Genomic DNA, 24,077 nt, shown 5'->3' with positions numbered 1-24,077 from the left:
CTCACAAGGAATAATACCCAGATCAGCTGAACCTGAGTGATGAATCTATCAATTCTTGCTTAATTTGATAGGTTAAAAGAACCCCAAAAAACAAATAAAGCAACCAACAAACAAAAAATTTCAGAGATTGGATTAATTCAGTTTAAAGTTGTAGCACAATGAGTTTCTCAGAAGTGAAGAAATGTTCAAGAGTATTCTTTGTGAATCCCAGTTGCATTAAGAGGAAAGCAAAACATATACTGAGCAACCACACCTCTGAGTTCCAGCTCTGTACAGCAATATAGGGGAAAAAAGTCTTTGTTATCACTGTTATCAGAACCTCTAGTTTTGTTCTAAGAGGCCTACCCAAAGGGTGAAGAAATTCCTGTAAAGAGGCTCAGCAGACACAAGCTGCATGACCTGCAGAAGATTCATTTCACAAAACTGTCAAAGGACAAGAAGTGAACACAGCTGAAACAGACATCAACATTTTGCAGGAGGCATTAAGCAAGGTTACCTTTGTTGTCACCTAAAATGGAGCCAAAGGCACTGATCACCACATCAGCTTTCAGCCGGACAACCTGATCTTCATCCTCCTTCCAGCTTCCATCACTGTCCTGCTCAGTTCGAACAAACTCTATAGCAACAATCCGCCCGCCCCTAAGGACAACTTTCCGAGGGGACAGGAAAGGCAGAAATTCACACTTCTCCTCTTTTGCAAGTTCCATCTGCAGAGTAGAAGCAATGAAATATAACTCCAACATCACTGTGTTTTTATGAGAGAAGAAAACCCCTTTCTTTGCCTCCCGCTGTTACCATGCATCCATTTGCTGCAGAAGTCACCTGCATAAGCTACACAGCTTCACAGAGTCATCATCATACCCACATCAGAGCCTCCCAGGTTATCAAATCAAACACTTTCAGGCAGTGACATTCGGTAAATTTCTGGCAGGACTAGGGAGGTTCTTCTTCCCCTCTACTCTGCCCTGCTGAGACCACACCTGCAATATTGTGTCCAGTTTTGGGCTCCCTAGTTCAAGAGAAACAGGAGCCTGCTGGAAAGAGTCCAGCAGAGAGCCACGAGGATGTTTGAAGGACTTGAGCATCTCCCCTATGGAGAGAGACTGAGAGCCCTGAGGCTGTTTAGTCTGGAGAAGAGAAGGCTGAGAGGGCATCTGATCTATGCATACAAATATCTGAGGGGTGGGTGTCAAGTGGAGGAGACAAGTGCAGCAATAAGACAAGGAGCAATGGATGCAAACTGGAACAGAGAAGGTTTCACCTCAGCACGAGAAGAAACTTCTTTAGGATGAGGGTGACAGAACCCTGTAGCAGGCTGCCCAGAGAGGTTGTGGAGTCTCCTACCCTGGAGGCTTTCAAACCTGTCTGGATGTACTCCTGTGTTAACTATCCTGGGTGATCCTGCTTTTGGCAGGGAGGTTGGACTGGATCATAGAATCAGTCAGGGTTGGAAGGGACAACAGTTCCAAACCCCCTGCCACAGGCAGGGACACTCTACCCTAGATCAGGCTGGCCGAAGCCTCATCCAGCCTGACCTCAACCACCTCCCTGAGCAACCCATTCCAGGCTCTCACCACCCTCATGCTGAAAAACTTCCTCCTCACATCCAGTCTGAATCCCCCCATCTCCAGCTTTGCTCCATTCTCCCTAGTCCTGTCACTATCTGTTAGTCTAAAAAGTACCTCTCCAGCTTTTTTGGAGGCCCCCTTCAGATACGGAAAGGCCACAATGAAGTCACCTCAGAGCCTCCTCTTCTCCAGACTGAACAGCCCCAACTCTTTCAGTCTGTCCTCATAGCTGAGATGCTCCAGCCCTCTGATCATCCCAGTGGGCCTTCTCTGGACACACTCCAGCATGTCCACATCCTTCTTGTAATGAGGCTCCAGAACTGGATGCAGTACTCTAGGTTGGGTCTCAGCAGACAGAGTAGAGGGGGAGAATCACCTCCCTCACCCTGCTGGCCACAATTCTCCTGACGCAGCCCAGGGTCTGGCTGGCTTTCTGGGCTGCAAGTGCACACTGCTGGCTCATGTTGAGCTTCTTGTTCACCCCCAAGTCCCTCTCCTCAGGGCTGCTCTCCAGTCAGTCACTGCCCAGCCTGGATTTGTGCTTGGCATTGCCTCAACCCAGATGCAGGATCTTCCACTTGGTGTTGTTTAACCTCTTGAGGTTGGCTTTGCCCACCTCTCCAGCCTGTCCAGGTCCCTCCAGGGTGTCTGCTGCACCATACAGGTTGGTGTTGTCAGCAAACCTGCTAAAGGTGCATTCAGTGCCACTGTCCATGTCACTGACAGAGATGTTGAATAAGATTGGTCTTAGGAGTGATCCCTGAGGGACTCCACTTGTCACTGGCCTCCACTTGGACATGGACCTGTTGATAGCCACTCTTTCACAGTATCACAGTATCACAGTATCATCAGGGTTGGAAGAGACCTCATAGATCATCAAGTTCAACCTTTTACCACAGAGCTCAAGGCTAGACCATGGCACCAAGTGCCACGTCCAATCCTGCCTTGAACAGCCCCAGGGACGGTGACTCCACCACCTCCCCGGGCAGCCCATTCCAGTGTCCAATCACTCTCTCAGTGAAGAACTTTCTCCTCACCTCCAGCCTAAATTTCCCCTGGTGCAGCCTGAGGCTGTGTCCTCTTGTTCTGGTGCTGGCCACCCGAGAGAAGAGAGCAACCTCCTCCTGGCCACAACCACTCCTCAGGTAGTTGTAGACAGCAATAAGGTCACTCCTGAGCCTCCTCTTCTCCAGGCTAACCAATCCCAGCTCCCTCAGCCTCTCCTCGTAGGGCTTGTGCTCAAGGCCTCTCCCCAGCCTTGTCGCCCTTCTCTGGACACGCTCAAGCATCTCAATGTTCCTCCTAAACTGGGGGGCCCAGAACTGAACACAGTACTCAAGGTGTGGTCTAACCAGTGCAGAGTACAGGGGCAGAATGACCTCCCTGCTCCTGCTGACCACACCATTCCCGATGCAGGCCAGGATGCCACTGGCTCTCTTGGCCACCAGGACACACTGCTGGCTCATGTTCAGGTGGGTATCAATCAGCACCCCCAGATCCCGCTCTGTCTGGCTGCTCTCCAGCCACTCCAACCCCAGCCTGTATCTCTGCATGGGGTGGTTGTGGCCAAAGTGCAGCACCCTGCACTTGGAGCTATTGAACGCCTTCCCCTTGGACTATGCCCATCTGTGCAGGCGGTCAAGGTCCCGCTGCAGAGCCCTTCTGTCCTCCAACCCAGCCACATCTGCCCCCAGCTTAGTGTCATCTGCAAACTTGCTGATGACTGACTCGATGCCCTCATCCAGATCATCTATGAAGATGTTAAAGAGGATGGGGCCCAGCACTGATCCGTGAGGGACACCACTAGTGACTGGCCGCCAGCTGGATGTGGCACCATTCACCACCACTCTCTGGGCTCGGCCCTCCAGCCACTTCCTAACCCAGCACAGAGTGTTGCCATCCAAGCCGCAGGCTGACAGCTTAGCCAGCAGTTTGCTGTGGGGGACAGTGTCAAAGGCCTTGCTGAAGTCCAGATAGACCACATCCACAGGCCTCCCCACATCCACCAAGCGGGTCACCTGATCATAGAAGGAGATCAGGTTGGAGAGGCAGGATCTGCCCTTCCTAAACCCATGCTGGCTGGACCTGAGCCCTTTGCCATCCCTTAGGTGTGCTCTTATCACCCCCAAGATAACCTGCTCCATCAGTTTCCCTGGCACTGAGGTCAGGCTGACAGGTCTGTAGTTCCCAGGTTCCTCCATCCGACCCTTCTTGTGGATGGGGACCACGTTGGCCAGTTTCCAGTCTCCTGGGACCTCTCCGGTGAGCCAGCACTGCTGGAAAATGATGGAGAGCGGCTTGGCCAGCTCAGCTGCCAGCTCTCTCAGCACCCTGGGATGGATCCCATCTGGTCCCATGGACTTGTGGGTGTCCAGGTGGCTCAGCAGGTCCTGAATTAATTCCTCATGAATTTCCAGGGGAACACACCGCTCCCTGACCCCATCCCCCAGTTCAAGAGGCCACTTGCCCTGAACTCCTCCCTCCTTACTGTTGAAAACTGAGGCGAAGAAGGCATTCAGGACCTCATCCTTTTCTTCGTCATCAGTTATAATGTTCCCTTCCTGGTCCAGTAAGCAGTGGAGGCTCTTCTTGCCCTTCGTTTTAGAATTTATAAATTTATAAAAGTGCTTTTTATTATCCTTCACAGAAGTGGCAGCCTAAGTTCTAACGGGCCTTAGCCTCTCTAATTTTTCTCCTGCATAATCTGGCTACCTCCTTAAACACGTCAGGAGAAGCCTTCCCCTCCTTCCAAAGGTGATACACCCTCTTTTTTCCCCCCAATTCCTTCAGGAGCTGTTTGCTCATCCAGGCTGGTCGCCTTCCCCGACGGCTCATCTTTCGGCACATGGGAACTGCCAGCTCCTGTGCCTTCAAGAGCTCCTGTTTAAAGTAGGTCCAACCATCCTGGACCCCCTTGTTCTTAAGGACTGCTGCCCAGGGGACTTTGGAAATAAGTTTCTTAAGCAAATTAAAGTTTGCCCTCCGAAAGTCCAAGGTGTGGCTGCAGCCATCAAGCCAGTTCTTTTTCCATCTAATGGTCCACCCATCAAACTCATTTTTCACTAGCTTGGAGACCAGGATGTGGTGCAGGACAGTGGCAAAAGCCTTGCTCAGGTCCAGGTAAATTACATCAGTTGCTCACCCCTTGCCTTGTCTCTTTTCCAGGCTGAAGAGCCCCAACTCTCATAGCCTGTCCTCATGTATGCCAACCAGTGGCCCTTTTCATAATGCTGCTGTTCAATTTTACCTCTTCAGGGACAGCTCTGATGTTAGTGAATCCCTTCCTGAAGACCACAAGCACGCGGCGAGCTCCGCAGCGCAAAGCAGAGGTTGCGCAGTCAAAGGCAGTGTCTCCGGCACCGAGTACAATGATAGTCCCGTGGATTGATGGCAGTGGAGAGTGACAGGCACACATCCCTGAAAGATGAAAGGAAAACTCCATTTTCAAGTGGAGAAAACCATTTCTGCCTGACAGCTCAAAAGGTTCTTCCACTCAAAGCAGTGTAAAATTGCATCTTACAATTTCCAACCATGGAGCATCACTATCAAATTATTCTGCTTCACTGAAAGGCAGTTTTATTCCCATTTTTAAGATACATCCATATACATAATTTCAGTCAGTTCTCAAAGCAGCTGTAACTTTCTACCTGAATAGAATTCAAATAACAACATGTTTGTAGGATTGTGGGTCCTGTCAGCTTGAAATCAGTGAGAGTTTTTTATTCAAAGAGTAACTTCCACTCTTATCAAGTTCTTTATCATCCTCCCAGATGAAAAAATACAAAAAGAACAACCCATACCATCCTCTAACAGATCATAAAGAATAAAACTTGTTATTTATCAAAAGATAACCTGTAATTGATAGATCTGTGTAACAGTTTCTCACAGATAATCTCCTCAGTTTTTGCTGAGTGTGTCCAGAGAAGGGCCATAAGGATGATCTGAGGCTGGAGCCGCTCTGCTGTGAGGACAGGCTGAAAGAGTTGAGGTTGTTCAGTCTGGAGAAGAGAAGACTCTGAGGAGACCTTCTTGTGGCCTTCCCGTATATGAAGGGGTCTACAAGAAAGCTGGGGGGAGCTCTTTAGAGTGTCAGGTAGTGATAGGGGTGTGTGTGGATCCAAGCTAGAGGAGGGCAGATTTAGATTAGACGTTAGGAAGAAGTTCTTCAGCAAGAGAGTGGTGAGAGAGTGGCACAGGTCACCCAGGGAGGTGGTGAAAGCCTCATCCCTGGGAGGTCTTTAAGACTAGGCTGGATGTGGCTATGGGTAACCTGATCTAGTGTGAGGTGTGCCTGGCCATGGCAGGGGGGGTTAGAATTAGATGATCCCTGAGGTCTCTTCCAGCCCTGACAATTCTGTGTGACTCTGATTCTACGAAGTACTGACATGGCTCTGGCTATGACATGGCTCTCCCAGGCTATTTAGCTGAACTTAAGGCAGAAAGAATATTGTTATACAGTAATTTCTAGTTATTCTCCTGGGAGAAAACATTTAATCTTCAGTACTTTTCCCACAAATGGTTTACAGTAAGTTACATGGAGAGAATGACATCAGGTGTTCATCAGCCACAGCTTGCATTTGATGATTCAATTATACAAGAATACTCAGATAATACTGAACTCTGTGTGTTCCCCACATGAGACCACACTTTATCATGTTTAAACACAAACAACTATTAATTAGGCAAAGTATTGCAACTTAAAAAAATAAAATGCCACAAACAACATAAAGGTATGTCCTCAGTGGGTATGTGACAACTTCAGTCAGGAGGCACTAAGCTGCCCATTTAATTACTGCACTGTTAACCTGAGGACCCTGCAGCAGCAGCAGCAGGAGATTTTCTCATGCAATTGTAAAGAAACAGAAGTATAGAATCATGGAATTGTCAGGACTGGAAAGGACCTCAAAGATAATATAGTTCCACAGGCAAGGACGCACCTCACACTAGATCAGGTTGCTGAGAGCCACATCCAGCCTGGCCTTGAAGACCTCCAGGAATGTGATTTCCACTACCTCTCTGAGTAACCTGTGCCAGGGTCTCACCGCCCTTATGGTGAAGAACTTCTTCCTAATATCCAATCTGCATCTACCCACTTTTATGTTTGCTCTATAAGTATCACTCAAGGAAACAATGCTGTTAATATAGACATGTGAGAATCAACCTTCTAATATATCTATTCTCTCTCCAATTGTGAAATGTTATTGTTTGGCAAATCCTATCTTTCTCCCACTGTAGCACTGCACATACTACTAACTCACCAGGCTTCTTATAATAAAATTCCCTTCTAAACTTTTCAAATTTATTTTTAATGAAATCAATACTTCACAAAAAAATGTACATTGAGCAGTGGAGGGGAAAGAAAGCAAAAGTGCAGCAAGGGAATGACTGCTCAGGGTGCCATTATGGACCAGTCACAGCAGCACACTGCTTTCTGTAGCAAGGCCATTCCCAAGGTAAACTCATATCTTTCCATTTGCAAGGGGAATTTCCTCCTTTTGGAGGAAAGTATATGGCAATCAGACAAGAACAGGTATTTTTACTGTGATTAGGCTATTATGTTTATTATTTACAGAAATGTTAGAATTTAAAAAATGGATAGAGAAAGATATGGGAAACATGTATTTTAGTTTAGAAGTCAATGATTTAGAGCACAGAGGATGGCTACAGCTACAGACCACCTTAATTGACAGGACTAAAGTGTTACCTATTATTGTCATCGAGAAAAAACTCATTCAAAGCTCATCCATTTTGAACCAGTAGACTTCATACACATAAAGAGATATTGCATATCCTAGCAAACTGAGAATGGTGCTTTGCAACACTTTCAAAGATGCAGATCATAGTGTCCAAATAGTCCTGCAGGAAGGTGACTTACAGAACATAGAATGGTTTAGGTTGGAAGGGACCTCAAAAATTGTCCAATTCCATCCCCACCCCCCACAGGCAGGGACACCTCCCACTAGAACAGGTCACTCAAGGCCTCAACCAACCTGGCCTTCAACACCTCCAGGAAGAGAGCAGCCACAACCTCCCTGGGCAACCTGTGCCAGTGTTTTGCCACCCTCACTGCAAAAAACTTCTTCCTAACATCAAGTTTTAATCTCCCCTCTGCCAGTTTAAACCCATTACAAGACCTTGTCAATAGTCCCTCCCCAGACCCATTTAGCCCACTTTGGATACTGGAAGGCCACTACAGTTCCAAAATCCCTGCCATGGACAGGGACATTTCCCACTAGATCAGACTGCCCAGAGCCACATCCAGCCTGGCCCTAAAAACATCCAGGGATGAGGCTTCCACCACTTTTCTGGGCAGCCTGTGCCACTCTCTCATCACCCTCATGCTGGAGAACTTCTTCCTAAGGTCTAATCTCAATCTGTCCAACTCTAGCTTGGATTCATTCCTCCCAGTCCTATCATTACCTGACACCCTAAAATGTCCCTCCCCAGCCCTCCTGTAGACTCCTTCAGATAATGGAAGGTCACTCCAAGGTCTCCTCAAAGCCTTCTCTTCTCCAGGCTGCAGAGACCCAGCCTGTCCTCATAGCAGAGCTGCTGCAGCCCTCTGAGCATCTTCATGGCCTCCTCTGGACTCGCTCCAACAGTTCCATGTCCTTCTTGTGTTGGGGGCCCCAGAACTGCACACAGTACTCCAGGTGGGCTCTCAGGAGAGGAGAGTAAAGGGGCAGAATCCCCTCCCATGTCCTGCTGGCCATGCTGCTCTCACTGCAGCCCAGGGCATGATTGAGTCCATACTGAATTCTATAAAGTCTTTTTAGCCTGATTACTAAGAGAGGGGATTGTTTTACCAGAGTTTGCTTTTCCTTTTTTCAAACTACAAATATTTTGCAGTGCAGATTCTCAATAGGTTTCAATTTCAAACCCCTCTTTCTTCAAGAAAAATCCCCAAACCCCACCCTTTTCTCTCAACCCATTTGAGTTCTCTTTGAGCTTACGAAAACAGACAGAAAAAAATAATCAAGATAACAGAGATGGTACAGATGGGATCCAGAATTTCCTTTCCTAAATATTTTGCATAAAATGGAGTAATAAGATTTACTTTTATATGCAGAAGAATTTGCCACAGGATATAGACTCTTCAACATACTGTTCTGAGAAACCTTCTACAGAATCAAGCAACCCTATATATTGATTAATGAAATTTCTGATTGCTCATAAGAAAATCAGTTTGTAGACCTACTGGAAAGCAGTTGGAAGGCAGTGAAGGGGAAAAGGACCTGGGGGTCCTGCTGGATGCAAGGATGACCACAAGCCAGCAATGTGCTCTGGCGGCCAAGAAGGCCAATGCCAGCCTCGGGTGGATTAGAAAGGCTGTGGTTAGTAAGTCAGAGAGGTTCTCCTCCTCCTCTACTCTGCCCTGCTGAGGGCACATCTCGAATATTGTGTCCAGGCTGGGCCCCTCAGTTCAAGAAGGAGCTCAGAGAACTGCTTGGAAGAGTCAAGCACAGAGACACACAAATGCTGAAGGCAGTAGAAGATCTTCCTCAGGAGGAGAGCCTGAGGGAGCTGGAGCTGTGCTGCCTTCAGAGGAGGAGCCTGAGGGGGGACCTCATCAATGTTTATAAATATGTAAAGGTGAGTGCCAAGAAGCTGCAGCCAGGCTCTGCTAGGTGATGCCCAGTGACAGGACAAAGGGCAGTGGTGGAAGATGAGGCATAGGAAGTTCCATAGAAACATGAGGAGGAATTTTTTTTCCAGTGAGGATGAGAGAGCCCTGGAACAGGCTGCCCAGGGGAGTTATGGAGTCTCCCTCTCCGGAGATATTCAAGGGCTGCCTGGGTGTGTTCCTGTGGGATCCATTCTAGGTGATCCTGTTCTGTGTGGTGGAATGTACAGATTATACCTGTAATATATATCCATCGCATGCCCTGAACACCTGAATACCCACCTTGGCGCCACCCCCCTGCTTCTTCTTCCCTGGTGGAAGATGTGCGGGAGTGTAGACAAAAGCCTTTGCAACTCTCAGTCAGTCACAGACACCATATTTGGCCTTGTTCTGCAGCTGGCTTTGTTTTTGGTAAACACGGCTCACGGATGCTAGGCATGTGCATCTCCCTTTTTGGAGAAACAACTCAGGATTGGTTCTAGGGGTGTTTTTACCTGTTGCTATTGGCCAAAGGCACTCATCAAAATGCTTAAAAACCTAGCAAACTTGTTTGTTTGCTGCTGCTGCTGCTTTTGTTTTCTTTGCTACCCGTTTGTCTTATGCGCCTGTGTGTGCCACGACACTGCATCGCGCATAGCCTGTGGACCTGCCTCCCCTACGAGCGGCAGTCCTGACCCGGCTTGTCTCCCATACTGAGCCGAAGGACTGAAACGGCGTGCCCCACGCGGAGATACAGCTGCCCGCCTGAGCTCAGCCGAACCCAAGTCCGTTTGACTCTAGCCGAGCCTAGGCCACGACATAGCAACAGCCTAGCAACGAGTTGGTACACCGGGACCTGCCGGCCCGCCGCTGGAGCCCCCTGCTCCAGCCCGCCGCTACAGCCCCACGGCCGACTCAGTTGCCATACACCGCGCCCAGTTGGACTGCTCCAGCCTGCAAACCTGGATTCTGCTTTGCCCAGGTGGCTGACCACTCTGTTGACTTCTGAGAGCCACGGAGAACTTGCTTCATGTCCCTGGATTTCCTCTGACAACGTGCTTAGTCCAGGCTAAACCAGCAGCGAAGCCCTGCCGCACCATCGCCACGTGGAAGGCCACCGCGTCGCTGGGGCTGTATTTTCCCCGTTTGTGCTTTTGGATCACAAATATCGACACTCTTAACCAGTGAGTAAACTAGCTCTCTTTACTCAAGTTTGTGAAAGTTTATGCTTAACCTTTAAGCGGCAGTTTTGTGCTGCAAGACTCTGCAGTTACAAACATTTTCTAAGAACCTTTCCTAAATAATTTAATTTGACTATACATACACATTCTGCAAAAATAGTTTTACCAACCGCATAATGGAATATCTGTGTGTTAATTATAAAGAGGTTTGAGGAAATTTTCTTTATATATTTAATAAACTATTTAATACTTTTAACAATTCACTCCTAACCCAGATTCAAACGCACTTAACACACTGGCAGGGGGGTTGGACTAGAAGATTGTTCGAGGTCCCTTCCAGCCCCTGACATTCTGTGATTCTGAGAAGTTTATTTCATAAGCAATCAACCCTATATGATGCCTAATGAAATTTCTGAATGCTGGTAATAAAATCAGTTTGTAGGTAAAGAAGGGTGTGCACACAGTTAAATACCTGCTCCTATGTACAAGACCACATACTGCACTGATTATATGCTCAGAAAACTGTACATGGGATTTCTTTTTCATCAGCACATTGGGGGATCTAGCCCATGAGGAAAAGTGGAAATCACAAGCCTCATCTCATACGTCCATCTGGGGCTTCTGACTCCACATCCGGGCCCACTGAAAGCAGCTATATACCTTGGGGAGCAAATGCATCCACCTCTGTTCTCAAACAAAGGTGTAAAGGCATGAAACATGACTACATTCAGTGCCTTTGGACTGAATTTTGCCTTACTAACTCCTGGCATGCTGCTGTTGTCCTGAGTACATACACTCAGCTGTAAGTTGTCTGGATAAGGAACTAATGCTCCCTTAAACACATCTGTAAGGCATGCAGCATATGGCTTGGGATTCAAGTCAAATAATTTTTCAACAATACACAAAGCAGCTGCTTATGTGGATTGCCAACATCTTCTTTAATACTAGATCTTTCCAAGACCATCTTGTCTATACTATTTATATCAAGATATTTTTAAGCTAATTAAAATCTTATAAAGTCTTCTGAATGTAATTCAGAACAATGAATATAACCTCTTAGGGGTAATGATTTAGCATGTGCTTAGAACGTGATATATAACTATTTGCTTCACAGTTTCTAGGACTGATTTTTCTGGCCACACTTCTAAGGTTGCAACTCACCAAGAGAAAAGTCTGCCTCAGACCTATTCATTGTAAGATGCTTCATCACAGGATCACAGAATTGCAGATTCACAGAGTGTTAGGAGTTGGAAGGGACCTTGAAAGCTTATCCAGTCCAACCCCCCTGCCAGAGCAGGATCACCTAGACCAGATCACACAGGAAAACATCCAGGTGGATTTTGAGTATCTCCAGAGAGAGACTACACAACTCCCCTGGGTAGCCTGTACCCATGCTCTGTCACCCTCCTGGTGTACCTGCTCTACAAACTAAAGAGTTACAGCTCCCTCAGTCTCTCCTGTGAGGCTGTGCTGCAGCTTGACCAGTTATCCCTTTGGTAATATCAATAGCTCCTAATGACTTACAAGACACAAGAACAACTAAAGCAAATATCACACACCTGGTTTGCTTGCCATTGCCACCAGAGGCAGGAAGTCTTTAGACGTGTAGAATCCTTGATCTGTTCTCAGTCCTTGGAATATACTGTCTCTGTTTGGTTCTGGCAAACCTAAAATAGGGATTTTAAGGCAGATGAGAACTACAAGGGAAATGTCAATGACCAGTATATATCTCACATTCCATAACACTTTCTCAGAAACATCCTCAGTACAAGCACTTCTACAAATACGGTTGTTGGGCAACCTGTACTCACATGGCTTAAACAAAAACACATGCAGAGGAAATGGTTAGAGAGAACAGGATCCACAAGGGGTGAAAGCGAAGAAGCTACTGTGTAGGATATGCCTCTTGTAAGCTTTTTTTGTGTTGCTCTATCTACATGGAAATGTAAGCCTTACCACTGTGAAATGGATCTATTCTTTCTGCTTTGAGGCATTTTCCAATGCAGCCAGGTTCCAGAAAACCCAAATCAGACAATAACAAACAGCTTGACTGAAGAGGAGGACAAATGGCAATGCTGGAGATCTGTCTTACCTGCACACCATCATTTTTTGGCCATCCTTGATTTTCTTAAACACAACTCCCCCCCAAGTCCTTATTGGTTGACATTTATTTACAGTTATTAAAGGTACACATTTATCCAGAAGTTGTAGGATACAGACAGGGATAAACTTCACGTACACTAACAGTCACAAATATATTTTGACTAAAAGAAAACAGCAAAAAAGCATCTTCCAGTTTTCAGATAATACCTTCTTGTTGCCATGTGAACATTGGGACAACACAAAAGCCCAGCCTAGCTGACTCAGTACTTAAAACATTCTTTTCATGCAAATGCAGTGATATAGTCTGGTATTGTCAACAGGGCCTCAACTTACATCTTAACCTCTAAAACCTTGTATCAAAGGATGCTAATTATCATAGAATGAATCGTAGTATCACAGAATGGTTTAGGTTGGAAGGGACCTCAAAGATCATCCAGTTCCAACCTCCCACCACAGGCAGGGACACCTCCCACTAGAACAGGTTGCTTCAAGGCCTCATCCAACCTGGCCTTCAACACCTCCAGGCAGGGAACAGCCACAGCCTCCCTGGGCAACCTATGCCAGTGTCTTGCCACCCTCACAGCAAAGAACTTCTTCCTAACATCCAGTTTCAATCTCCCCTCTGCCAGTCTAAACCCTTTACTTCTCATCTTGTCATTACAAGACCTTGTCAATAGTCCCTCCCCAGACCTCCTGTAGCCCACTTTGGATACTGGAAGGCCACTACAGTTCCAACCTGCTTGCCATGGCCATGGCCATTTCCCACTAGATCAGACTGCCCAGAGCCACATCCAGCCTGGACTTAAATACCTCCCAGGGATGAGGTTTCCACCACTTCCCTGGGCAACCTGTGCTAGTGTCTCACCACCCTCATGCTGAAGAATTGCTTCCTAATATCAAATGTGAATCTGCCCTCCTCTAGCTTGGATCCATTCCTCCCAGTCCTATCACTAACAGACACCCTAAAGTGTCCCTCCCCAGCCCTCCCTTCAGATACTGGAAGGCCAGTCCAAGGTCTCCTCGAAGCCTTCTCTTCTCCAGGCTGCAGAAACCCAGCTCTTGTAGCCTGTCCTCACAGCAGAGCTGCTGCAGCCCTCTGAGCATCTTGGTGGCCTCCTCTGGACTCGCTCCAACAGTTCCATGTCCTTGTGCTGGGGGCTCCAGAACTGCACACAGTACTCCAGGTGGGCTCTCAGGAGAGCAGAGTAAAGGGGGAGAATCCCTTCCCTTGTCCCGCTGGCCACACTGCTCTTGCTGCAGCCTAGCACACAGTTGACATACTGAAATTGAGTCAATGTCACCAACTTTGGCAAGAAAACACAGTAGAACCAAGGAGTCCTAAGAGCAAGGAAGCAAGATGGGAACACGCAAAGCAATTTGTGTTCCCTCCAGGCACAGATGACAGTGCAGACTAATCCCACACTGCTTTGAGACATAGTGGTCTGGAAAACCCCAACAACACCCCCTTAGTGTCGACAAGGAGGATTGCACTGTGAGGAGAGCTATTCCAAGTAGGGAAAGTTTAGGGCATTGTCCATTTTTTTTTCCTTTCTTCTTTCCTCTTCCTGTTTCTGACTGTCAATATCACTGTGCACTATGCCTGTCACTCGCACTATGAAGGGCAGGAAAAGCGTGTGCACGCAGACTGACTCGACCCAGAAACACACAGGAGTCCAGGCTACTGGCTGCAGGGAGTTCTGGAGCCTCTCACTTGCTGTAGCAGGGGAAGGGGAGAACAATTGCGCCAGGTGTGAGCAGGTGAACTTTTTTCTCACCTTGGTGGCAGAATTGAAAGATGAAGTGGCCGAGCTGAAGGAGGAAGTATCCAGGCTCAGGTCAATAAGGGAGAACGAAAGGTAGCTGGATCTGTGGGAGCAGGCCCTGCAGATCACCCCTGCTAAGGGAACTGCCCCTGGAAACAGTGGGGGATGGGTACAGATCCCTGTCAGGGGTAGTAAGGGAAATCCACCCCGGCCCTCTCCTCCTCTTCCTCTGCACTTGCCTAACAAGTATGAGGCCCTGCATGCAGAGGGCACAGAGGATGAGAGCGCTGAGGAGCATCCAACTGTGATGATGCCTAGGGTGGAGCAGTACCCACCAACTGTGGTGACTAGCTCCACAAAAACAAAAAAAAATAGAAGGTTTATAGTTGTTGGGGACTCTTGAGGGGGACAGAGGGACCCATTTGTCGTCCCAACCTGTCTCACAGGGAGGTCTGCTCCCTTCCTGGTTCCTGGGTTAGGGACATCACCAGGAGACTCCCAAACCTAATCCAGCCCTCTGATTATTACCTTTTGCTGGTAATACAGGCTGGCAGGGATGAGATTGAGAAGAAGGGCACCAGGGCAATTAAAAAGGAATTTAAAGCCCTGGGGAAATTGATAGACGGGGTGGGAGCACAGGTGGTGTTCTGCTCAGTTCCCTCTGTGGCAAGGGAGTTCACAGAGAGGAACAGCAGAACCCATGCCATCAACAACTGGCTCAAGGGATGGTGCCAGCGGCGGCACTTTGGGTTCTTTGACCACAGGGAAACTTTTACTGAGCCAGACCTGCTTGATCCTGATGGGGTGCAGTTGTCTAGGAGGGGCAGGAGAGTCCTGGCACTGGAGTTGGCAGGGCTCATTAGGTGGACTTTAAACTAGATCTGAAGGGGGTGGGTGAAGCAATTACTCTCTCTGAGAAGGAGAGAGTGGGAAGGAAACTAGAGTCAATTGAGGAACCGAGAGCCCAGCTGAAGTGCATCTACACCAATGCACGCAGCTTGGGTAACAAGCAGGAGGAACTGGAAGTCCTGGTCCACCAGGGTGACTATGATATAGTTGCCATTTCAGAAACTTAGTGGGATGACAGGCACGATTGGAGTGCTATACTGGGGGGATACAGCCTCTTCAGGAGAGATAGGCAAGGGAGAAGAGGAGGAGGGGTGGCTCTGTATATTAGGGAGTCACTCCTTGCCACTGAGCTTGAGGTGAGGGACGAAGGGGTTGAGAGCTTGTGGGTTAAAATCAGAGGGAGGACTAACAAATCTGACATCCTGGTTGGAGTCTGTTATAGACCACCCAACCAGGATGAGGAAACAGATGAGGTATTTTACAAACAATTGGAGGCTGTCTCAAGACCACCAGATCTTGTTCTTGTGGGTGACTTTGACCTGCCAGATATCTGCTGGGAACTTAATTCAGCAGACAGGAGACAGTCCAGGAGATTTCTAGAGTGCATGGAGGACAGCTTCATGACCCAGCTGTTAAGTGAGCCTACAAGGGGTCAAGCTCAGCTTGACCTGCTGCTGTCCAACAGAGAAGGTCTGGTGGGAGATGTGACAGTGGGAGGCTGCCTGGGGTGTAGTGATCATGAGATAGTGATAGTTTTCAATATGCAGGGATACAGGGAGGAACTGTAACAGAACCCACACCTTGGACTTCTGGAGGGCAAACTTCAGTTTCCTCAAGAAACTAATTTCCAAAGTCCCCTGGGCAGCAGTCCTTAAGAACAAGGGGGTCCAGGATGGTTGGACCTACTTCAAACAGGAGCTCTTGAAGGCACAGGAGCTGGCAGTTCCCATGTGCCGAAAGATGAGCCGTCGGGGAAGGTGACCAGCCTGGATGAGCAAACAGCTCCTGAAGGAATTGGGGGGAAAAAAGAGGGTGTATCACCTTTGGAAGGAGGGGAAGGCTTCTCCTGACGTGTTTAAGGAGGTAGCCAGATTATGCAGGAGGAAAATTAGAGAGGCTAAGGCCCAGCTAGAACTTAGGCTGCCACTTCCGTGAAAGATAACAAAAAGCACTTTTATAAATTTATAAATTCTAAAAAGAAGGGCAAGAAGAGCCTCCACTCCTTACTGGACCAGGAGGGGAACACTATAACTGATGATGAGGAAAAGGCTGGGGTCCTGAATGCCTTCTTCGCCTCAGTTTTCAACAGTAAGGAGAGAGGAGGAGGCAAGTGGCCTCTTGAACTGGGGGATGGGCTCAGGGGGCGGTGTGTTGCCCTGCAAATTCATGAGGAATTAGTTCAGGACCTGCTGTGCCACCTGGACACCCACAAGTCCATGGGACCAGATGGGATCCATCCCAGGGTGCTGAGAGAGCTGGCAGATGAGCTGGCCAAGTCACTCTCCATCATTTTCCAGCAGTCCTGGCTCACCGGAGAGGTCCCAGGAGACTGGAAACTGGCCAACGTGGTCCCCATCCACAAGAAGGGTCGGATGGAGGAACTTGGGAACTACAGACCTGTCAGCCTGACCTCAGTGCCAGGGAAACTGATGGAGCAGGTTATCTTGGGGGTGATAACTGCACACCTGAGGGATAGCCAAGGGCTCAGGTCCAGCCAGCATGGGTTTAGGAAGGGCAGATCCTGCCTCTCCAACCTGATCTCCTTCTATGATCAGGTGACCTGCTTGGTGGATGTGGGGAGGCCTGTGGATGTGGTCTATCTGGAGTTCAGCAAGGCCTCTGACACTGTCCCCCACAGCAAACTGCTGGCTAAGCTGTCAGCCCGTGGCTTGGATGGCAACACTCTGTGCTGGGTTAGGAACTGGCTGGAGAGCCGGACCCAGAGAGTGGTGGTGAATGGTGCCACATCCAGCTGGCGGCCAGTCACTAGTGGTGTCCCTCAGGGATCTGTGCTGGGCCCCATCCTCTTTAACATCTTCATAGATGATCTGGATGAGGGCATGGAGTCAGTCATCAGCAAGTTTGCAGATGACACCAAGCTGGGGGCAGATGTGGCTGGGTTGGAGGACAGAAGGGCTCTGTAGCAGGACCTTGACCACCTGGACAGATGGGCATAGTCCAAGGGGATGGCGTTCAATAGCTCCAAGTGCAGGGTGCTGCACTTTGGCCACAACAACCCCATGCAGAGGTACAGGCTGGGGTCGGAGTGGCTGGAGAGCAGCCAGACAGAGAGGGGTCTGGGGGTGCTGATTGATACCTGCCTGAACATGAGCCAGCAGTATGCCCAGGTGGCCAAGAGAGCCAGTGGCATCCTGGCCTGCATCAGGAATGGTGTGGTCAGCAGGAGCAGGGAGGTCATTCTGCCCCTGTACTCTGCACTGGTTAGACCACACCTTGAGTACTGTGTTCAGTTCTGGGCCCCCCAGTTTAGGAGGGACATTGAGATGCTTGAGCATGTCCAGAGAAGGGCGACGAGGCTGGTGAGAGGCCTTGAGCACAGGCCCTACGAGGAGAGGCTGAGGGAGCTGGGATTGTTCAGCCTGGAGAAGAGGAGGTTCAGGGGTGACCTTATTGTTGTCTACAACTACCTGAGGAGTGGTTGTGGCCAGGAGGAGGTTGCTCTCTTCTCTCAGGTGGCCAGCACCAGAATGAGAGGACATAGCCTCAAGCTATGCCAGGGGAAATTTAGGCTTGTGGTGAGGAGAAAGTTCTTTACTGAGAGAGTGATTGGACACTGGAATGGGCTGCCCGGGGAGGTGGTGGAGTCACCATCCCTGGGGCTGTTCAAGGCAAGATTGGACATGGCACTTGGTGCCATGGTCTAGCCTTGAGAATTGCGGTAAAGGGTTGGACTTGATGATCTATGAGGTCTCTTCCAACCTTGGTGATACTGTAATACTGTGATACTGTGATATTACTGAAGCTGCAAAAATCTGTCTCAATGCAGCAGAAGATCAGGATTCAGTCATAAGAAAGCTTAGGAAGTTTTCACAAGTTGCCTAATATGAGACAAGTTTCTTAAACCTCTAGATCCTTGTATGAAGTCACTATAACACCAGGAGAAGAAAAAAGAAGTCTATTTTTAGTTCAAAAAGTTTCAATGAAGAAAATACAAAGATGCTCTCAATGAATTTCAAAAGGCTTCCTAGCCAAAAGGCATAGGAAAATAGCTGGAATTCTGTGCATGTGAAAATTGTCATGTTATTGAGCACTTTTCTGATCTCTATTGAAAAAGAAAACATGACTCAGTTGCTGAACAGCTGACTTCCAAAATTCCACTGATCCATACTTTGACACTGAGGAAGACAAGGTCAGGAAATAGCAACACAATACTGAACTTTTGAGACCTTCAGATGCTGCACTTCCTGGGTAGACTGGAATAATATTGGTTACTGAAAAATTAATCATAGAGATCTTAAGAGGCTCCCAGAAATACTCAGTGCTATTGAATGGACAATAGGGTAACATGCATTGAAGAAGTAATTTTTAAAATGCATAGGGTTTAATATATGTATATACTGCTAAATCATCTCTAGCACAAAGAGCACCTCGGAAAAAGCTCTCAGTGACTGCCTACTGGCAGAGCAAAGAGCAACTATTTCTGTTGAGGCATCCATATATCATCTCAGAGGCCTCAGTTTACTCCTGGGAGAAAAACACGCTTGTCATTAGTGAGATGCACAGCCTGCAGTAAAGATTGTTTCCCCTCTACCTAATGCCTCTCAAGGAGAGACACTCACAAATATTTTTTTTCTATTTATTTTGAAATCATCTTTAACAGCACTACTAATCTAGATCACGTAGGCTGATGAAAGGTTCTTCTCACTTGCTCCCTCAGATAGGACAAGGAGCAATGGATGGAAGCTGCAGCACAGGAGGTTCCACCTCAACACAAGGGGAAACTTCTTTATTGTAAGGGTCACAGAGCACAAGAACAGGCTCTTCAGAAAAGCTGTGGAGTCTCCTTCTCTGATGACTTTCAAGGCCTATCTAGATGCACTCCTCTGTGACCTGAGCTAGATTGTGTGATCCTGCTTTGGCAGGGGCGTTGGACTTGATGATCTCATTAGGTCCCTTCCAACCTCTGATCTTGTGAATTAGGGGACTGTTGCAACATTCATGGTTCAGGTTTACCACTATTTCAGTGTTACTGAAACCAAAGGAGTTGGATTAAGAACATGTTGGATTAAAAAATGTTTAGCCTGACTGATATGACCAAAAAAACCCACCCAAAAACCTAAGGAAGCAGGCAGTATATATGGCATTTTCTGCTTTCTATTTTGCTATTCCAGTCTGGCTGCAAACTCCATGCAAAGCCACTCTGCAAGATTTACATCTGAAGAAAATGCAGGGCAGACAGTACAGTTTCAAGCTCTTTGCTAAGCATCAGTGATATGATCAACATCACAATGTGGCATCCTCAGGGATGAGTGCTGGGCCCAGTGCAGTTTAACATCTTTATCAGTGATACGGACAGAGGAATTGACTGCACCCTCAGCAAGTCTGCAGATGGCACCAAGCTGTATGGGACAGTCAACTTGCTAGAGGTCAGAGATCCATCCCGAGGCACCTGGACAGGCTGGAGAGGTGGGCCCAGGCCAACCCCATGACATTCAACAAGGCCAAGTGTAAGGTCCTGCACAATCCCAAGCACAACTCCAGGCTAGGTGGTGAATGGCTGAGAGCAGCCTTGAAGAAAAGGCCCTGGAGGTCTGGGGTGATGAAAAGCTCAACATGAGCCAGCAGTGTGAGTGCAGCCCAGACAGCAACTGTGTGCTGGGCTGCAGCAAGAGCAGTGTGGCCAGCAGGGCAAGAGAGGGCATTCTCCCCCTTTACTCTGCTCTCCTCAGACCCCACCTGGAGTACTGAGTGCAGTTCTGGAGCCCCCAGCACAAGAAGGACATGGAACTGTTGGAGCGAGTCCAGAGGAGGCCACCAAGATTCTCAGAGGGCTGCAGCAGCTCTGCTATGAGGACAGGCTATGAGAGCTGGGGTCTTGCAGCCTGGAGAAGAGAAGACTTCGAGGAGACCTTGGAGTGGCCTTCCAGTATCTGAAGGGGGCAACAGGAGGGCTGGGGAGGGACTATTTATAATGTCTTGTAATGACAGTACAAGGAGGAATGAGTTTAATCTGGCAGAGAGGAGATTTAAACTGGATGTTAGGAAGAAGTTCTTTGCAGTGAGGGTGGTGAGACACTTGCACAGATTTCCCAGGGAGGTTGTGGCTGCTCCCTCCCTGGAGGTGTTGAAGGCCAGGTTGGATGAGGCCTTGAGCGACAGTTGACAGTTGACTTCACACCCTTCAGTCTTAGGAGTGATTTTCACCTGGTATCAAAGATTCTCTCACCATGATGGGCAATTCTGGCAGCTGCCCCACTGCTGTGTCTAAAATAGCACCTAAAGTTAGAATAGCTGAAACATAAGGTCAGAGTAGGTGAAGTAGCCATAGTGCTCCAGCCATGGGTCAGAGAGAGAACATTTTCTCCTGTCTTAATAGAGTACTGATTTTCCCTGTTTGTAGGATTTGTCTGGCCAAATGCTGGCACTCATCACTAGTTTTCCCTTATGAATCCCAACCTTGTCTTCTCATCCCAGCTATGCACACAATGGTTTTGTTGTTTGTAACAATTGCTGTGTGCACACTAAGCCACGATGGAACTGGAGCAAGAAGCCTGACAGTCTTAGTTTGATGAAAAGATCAACATAAGCTGGCAGTGTTCATGCACCCAGACAGCAACCCTGTCCCAGGCTGCATCAAGAGAAGCATGGCCAGCAGGGCAAGGGAGCAGACTCTGCCCCTTTCCTCTTGTCAGACCCCACCTGGAGTACTCTGTACAGTTCTGGAGCCCCCAACACAAGAAGGACATGGAACTGTTTGAGACAGTGCAGAGGAGGCCACGAAGATGCTCAGAAGGCCACAGCAGCTCTGCTATGAGGACAGGCTATGAGAGTTGGGGCTCTGCAGCCTGGAGAAGAGAAGGCTTCAAGGAGACCTTGGAGTGGCCTTCCAGTGTCTGAAGGGGACTACAGGAGGGCTGGGGAGGGACTATTGACAAGATCTTGTAATGACAGGATGAGGAGTAAAGGGTTTAGAGTGGCAGAGGGAATATTTAAACTGGATGTTGGGAAGAAGTTCTTTGCAGTGAGGGTGGTGAGACACTTGCACAGATTTCCCAGGGAGGTTGTGGCTGCTCCCTCTCTGGAGGTGTTGAAGGCCAGGTTGGATAAGGCCTTGAGCGACCTGTGGGAGGTGTCCCTGCCTGTGACAGGGGATTGGAACTGGATGATCTTTGAGGTCCCTTCCAACCTAAACCATTCTGTGATTCTATGATCTGCTGTAAGCTGTGCTGGATGAATCTTCTTTTGCTGTTTGTTATTTGCTTTTGCAGTTACTGCATTTCATTCTGTTAAAACAGAGAGACAGAGTACTTCTTAAAGCCACAAGGCCAGCTAAGAAAGAAGTAAAGGCAGACAAGCAGAGAAAGAGATCAAGAACGAGAGAGATTCACTTTAGAGACATGCCAGTGCAGAACAAATAGGAGCCCCACAAGAGTATGGTTTACAGACAGATCAAATATTGATAAATAGCCAACAGCGTCTCAGGAGAGAGAACACTTGACAAAACACAGCAGTTTTGAGCAAATGGTTTTAGAGAATAAATAAACTTAAAAGAAGACAAAAAAAAACCCAAAACATCAAAACCAACCCAAAACAAGGAGTCTCCTACAAAAGACAGGCCAAAATAATGAACCAGGTGAATTACAGAATCACCGAATTAATCACGTTGAAAAAGACCTGTAAGATCATCGAGTCCAACCTAACACCTTCTAATTCACTAACCCATGGCACTAAATGCCTCATCCAGCTTCCTCTTAAACACCTTCAGGGATGGTGACTCCACCACCTCCCTGGGCAGCCCATTCCAATGTAATATCCTTTGAAGCTAAATCAGAGAGATATTTTAGCAAAAGGGAATTCACACACTACTTCAGAACAGCCAGGAGCCACCCATGAAAGAATGCTTAGAAAAGCAGAAGGCCTTTCCCTTAGGTTTTTGGCTGATGCTAAAGGCAGTCAGCTCTCTGCCCTCCATGTCTACTTGCAAGTCATCTAAAAGGCTTTTTTACTTATTGCTTTGTATTTCTTGTCTTGAAACAGTCTTTTACTATTCTAGGTTTCCTGTCTTTAAAAATTCTACATCAAAAAATGAATGACTGCAGTTATTTCCATCACCTGCACTGAAGAACAACTCTTCAGTGGCTGGACGCTTGAGGAGACTGGATGAGGCACTTAGTGCCATGGTTTAGTTAATTAGAACAGTTAGGCAATAGGTTAGACTCAATGATCGTAGAGGTCTTTTCCAACCTGGTTAAATCTGTGACTCTGTGATTCTGTGATTCTTCTGAGTGGCAAGCAAGAGGCTGCAGGTAATTCCACCCGTGCTGTTCAGAAGGTCTCTGCACACCCGCACACAAGCAGAGGGCTATGCCTGACTGCTGCCTTCTGCAGCTAAAGCTCTAGACCCCTTGAAGCCTCAGTCCCTCTACCTGCTTATGCCAGGGAACAAGCTGCAGAAGCAGCAACTGACATACAAATCACACAATGAAGGCTGTGGGAAATGGCGTTTACTAAGAACAGAGAAAGGAGAATTGTGATGGAAATAACAGCTTGCATGGCAGACTCAGCTCATCCCCGCAAATGCTGCTCTAGAGAGTCCTAGTCTGTGCCAGGTGTTGCAACTACTCTCTCTTCCTTCTCCTCAGGTTTGTGAGGCCTTTCATTTCCAGACGCTCCAGCTGTCTCTCAGGGAGCACTACTCTCCCAGGATAAAGCCATCTTTCCTTCATTCAATCCCAGCTCTTTTCAGTTGCCTACACCTCAGCATCACTGTCTCTTCTTTATCTGACATACCAAGAACTATCCAAAGTCATCATTAGCCATCATTAACAGCGGCTTTGGAAAACATAGGCTTTAACCTCTCATATTTATGTATTCTATATATAAATATATGCATATATATGTTAGAAAAAACAACATCTACTTCCTATCAAGATCTCATACTCTTTGATCTTGCAATATTGATGCACATGCATTTTCCTAAGCGGTGCAAACTCCACTGTCTCTACTTAAAAGGACAGAATTCAGATCCTCTCACAATTCCCTCATGAGGGTCAATTTGTCATACAGAACAGGCAATACACAAGAGTGATACACAGTGTAAGGGATTTGCAAGCAGAGCAGTGCAGCTACTCTGCTTGCTTGATACAGCAAATAAATCAAGACACATCAACACATCAATCAGCTAACTCTGAAAAGGAAATAAATACTGCTGCTAGCACTGTACCTATTAGCCTGGTCTGGAGAGGAGAAATAAAGCCTGGAGAAAAGGCATGGCATCTTTTCTTTCTCCTATTTTGACCACATCTCCTCTCCCTAGAAACAGGAATGTCTTCTGAGCCTGAACTCATTTTTTGGAATATTTAATTTGACATGTTTGGGCAGATTTGGTGAGGCCATATCTGGAGTACTGTGTCCAGTTCTGGACCCCTAGTCCGGGAGGGACATAGAACTGCTTGAGAGCGTACAGCACAGAGCCACAAAGATGATGAAGGGAATGGAACATCTTTCTTGTGAGGAGAGGCTGAGGGAGCTTTTAACAAGGCCAGGTGCTGGGTTCCGCACTTTCGTCACAACAACTCCAAGCAACACTACAGGCTGGGGATGGCATGGCTGGAGAGCAGCCAGGCAGAAAGGGACCTGGGGGTGCTGGTTGACAGGTGGCTGAACATGGTGGCAAAGAAGGCCAAGAAGGCCTGTATTAGGAATCGTGTGGCCAGCAGGACTAGGGTAGTCCTTCTGCCCCTGTGCTCAGCACTGGTTATACCAAACCTTGAGTCCTGTGTCCAGTTCTGGGCCCTCCAGTTTAAGAAAAGACATTGAGGTGCTTGAA

At 47.8% G+C, this 24,077-nt stretch overlaps 1 protein-coding gene across 5 annotated transcripts in view; it reads right to left on the bottom strand.

Annotated features, from left to right (window-relative positions):
• DPYD (dihydropyrimidine dehydrogenase) overlaps positions 1-24,077 on the bottom strand; it is a 647,138-nt gene that overhangs the window by 337,885 nt on the left and 285,176 nt on the right. For 3 of the 5 annotated variants that reach the window (XM_064147329.1, XM_064147331.1, XM_064147333.1), the window contains exons 9-11: positions 11,912-12,019; positions 4,816-4,985; positions 497-707 (exon numbers count right to left, since the gene is read on the bottom strand). In XM_064147329.1, coding sequence (XP_064003399.1) covers positions 497-707; positions 4,816-4,985; positions 11,912-12,019 — 489 coding nt within the window. Of the gene's footprint in view, positions 1-496; positions 708-4,815; positions 4,986-11,911; positions 12,020-24,077 lie in introns of those variants that run through there. The other 2 variants (XM_064147330.1, XM_064147334.1) reach the window with 2 other exon arrangements.

The sequence above is a fragment of the Pogoniulus pusillus genome, chromosome 8 (genome assembly GCF_015220805.1).
Source record: "Pogoniulus pusillus isolate bPogPus1 chromosome 8, bPogPus1.pri, whole genome shotgun sequence".
Lineage (NCBI taxonomy): Eukaryota > Metazoa > Chordata > Aves > Piciformes > Lybiidae > Pogoniulus > Pogoniulus pusillus.
The sequence above is the reverse complement of the archived record's forward strand: the minus strand, read 5'-3'. Positions and strand labels throughout refer to the sequence as shown.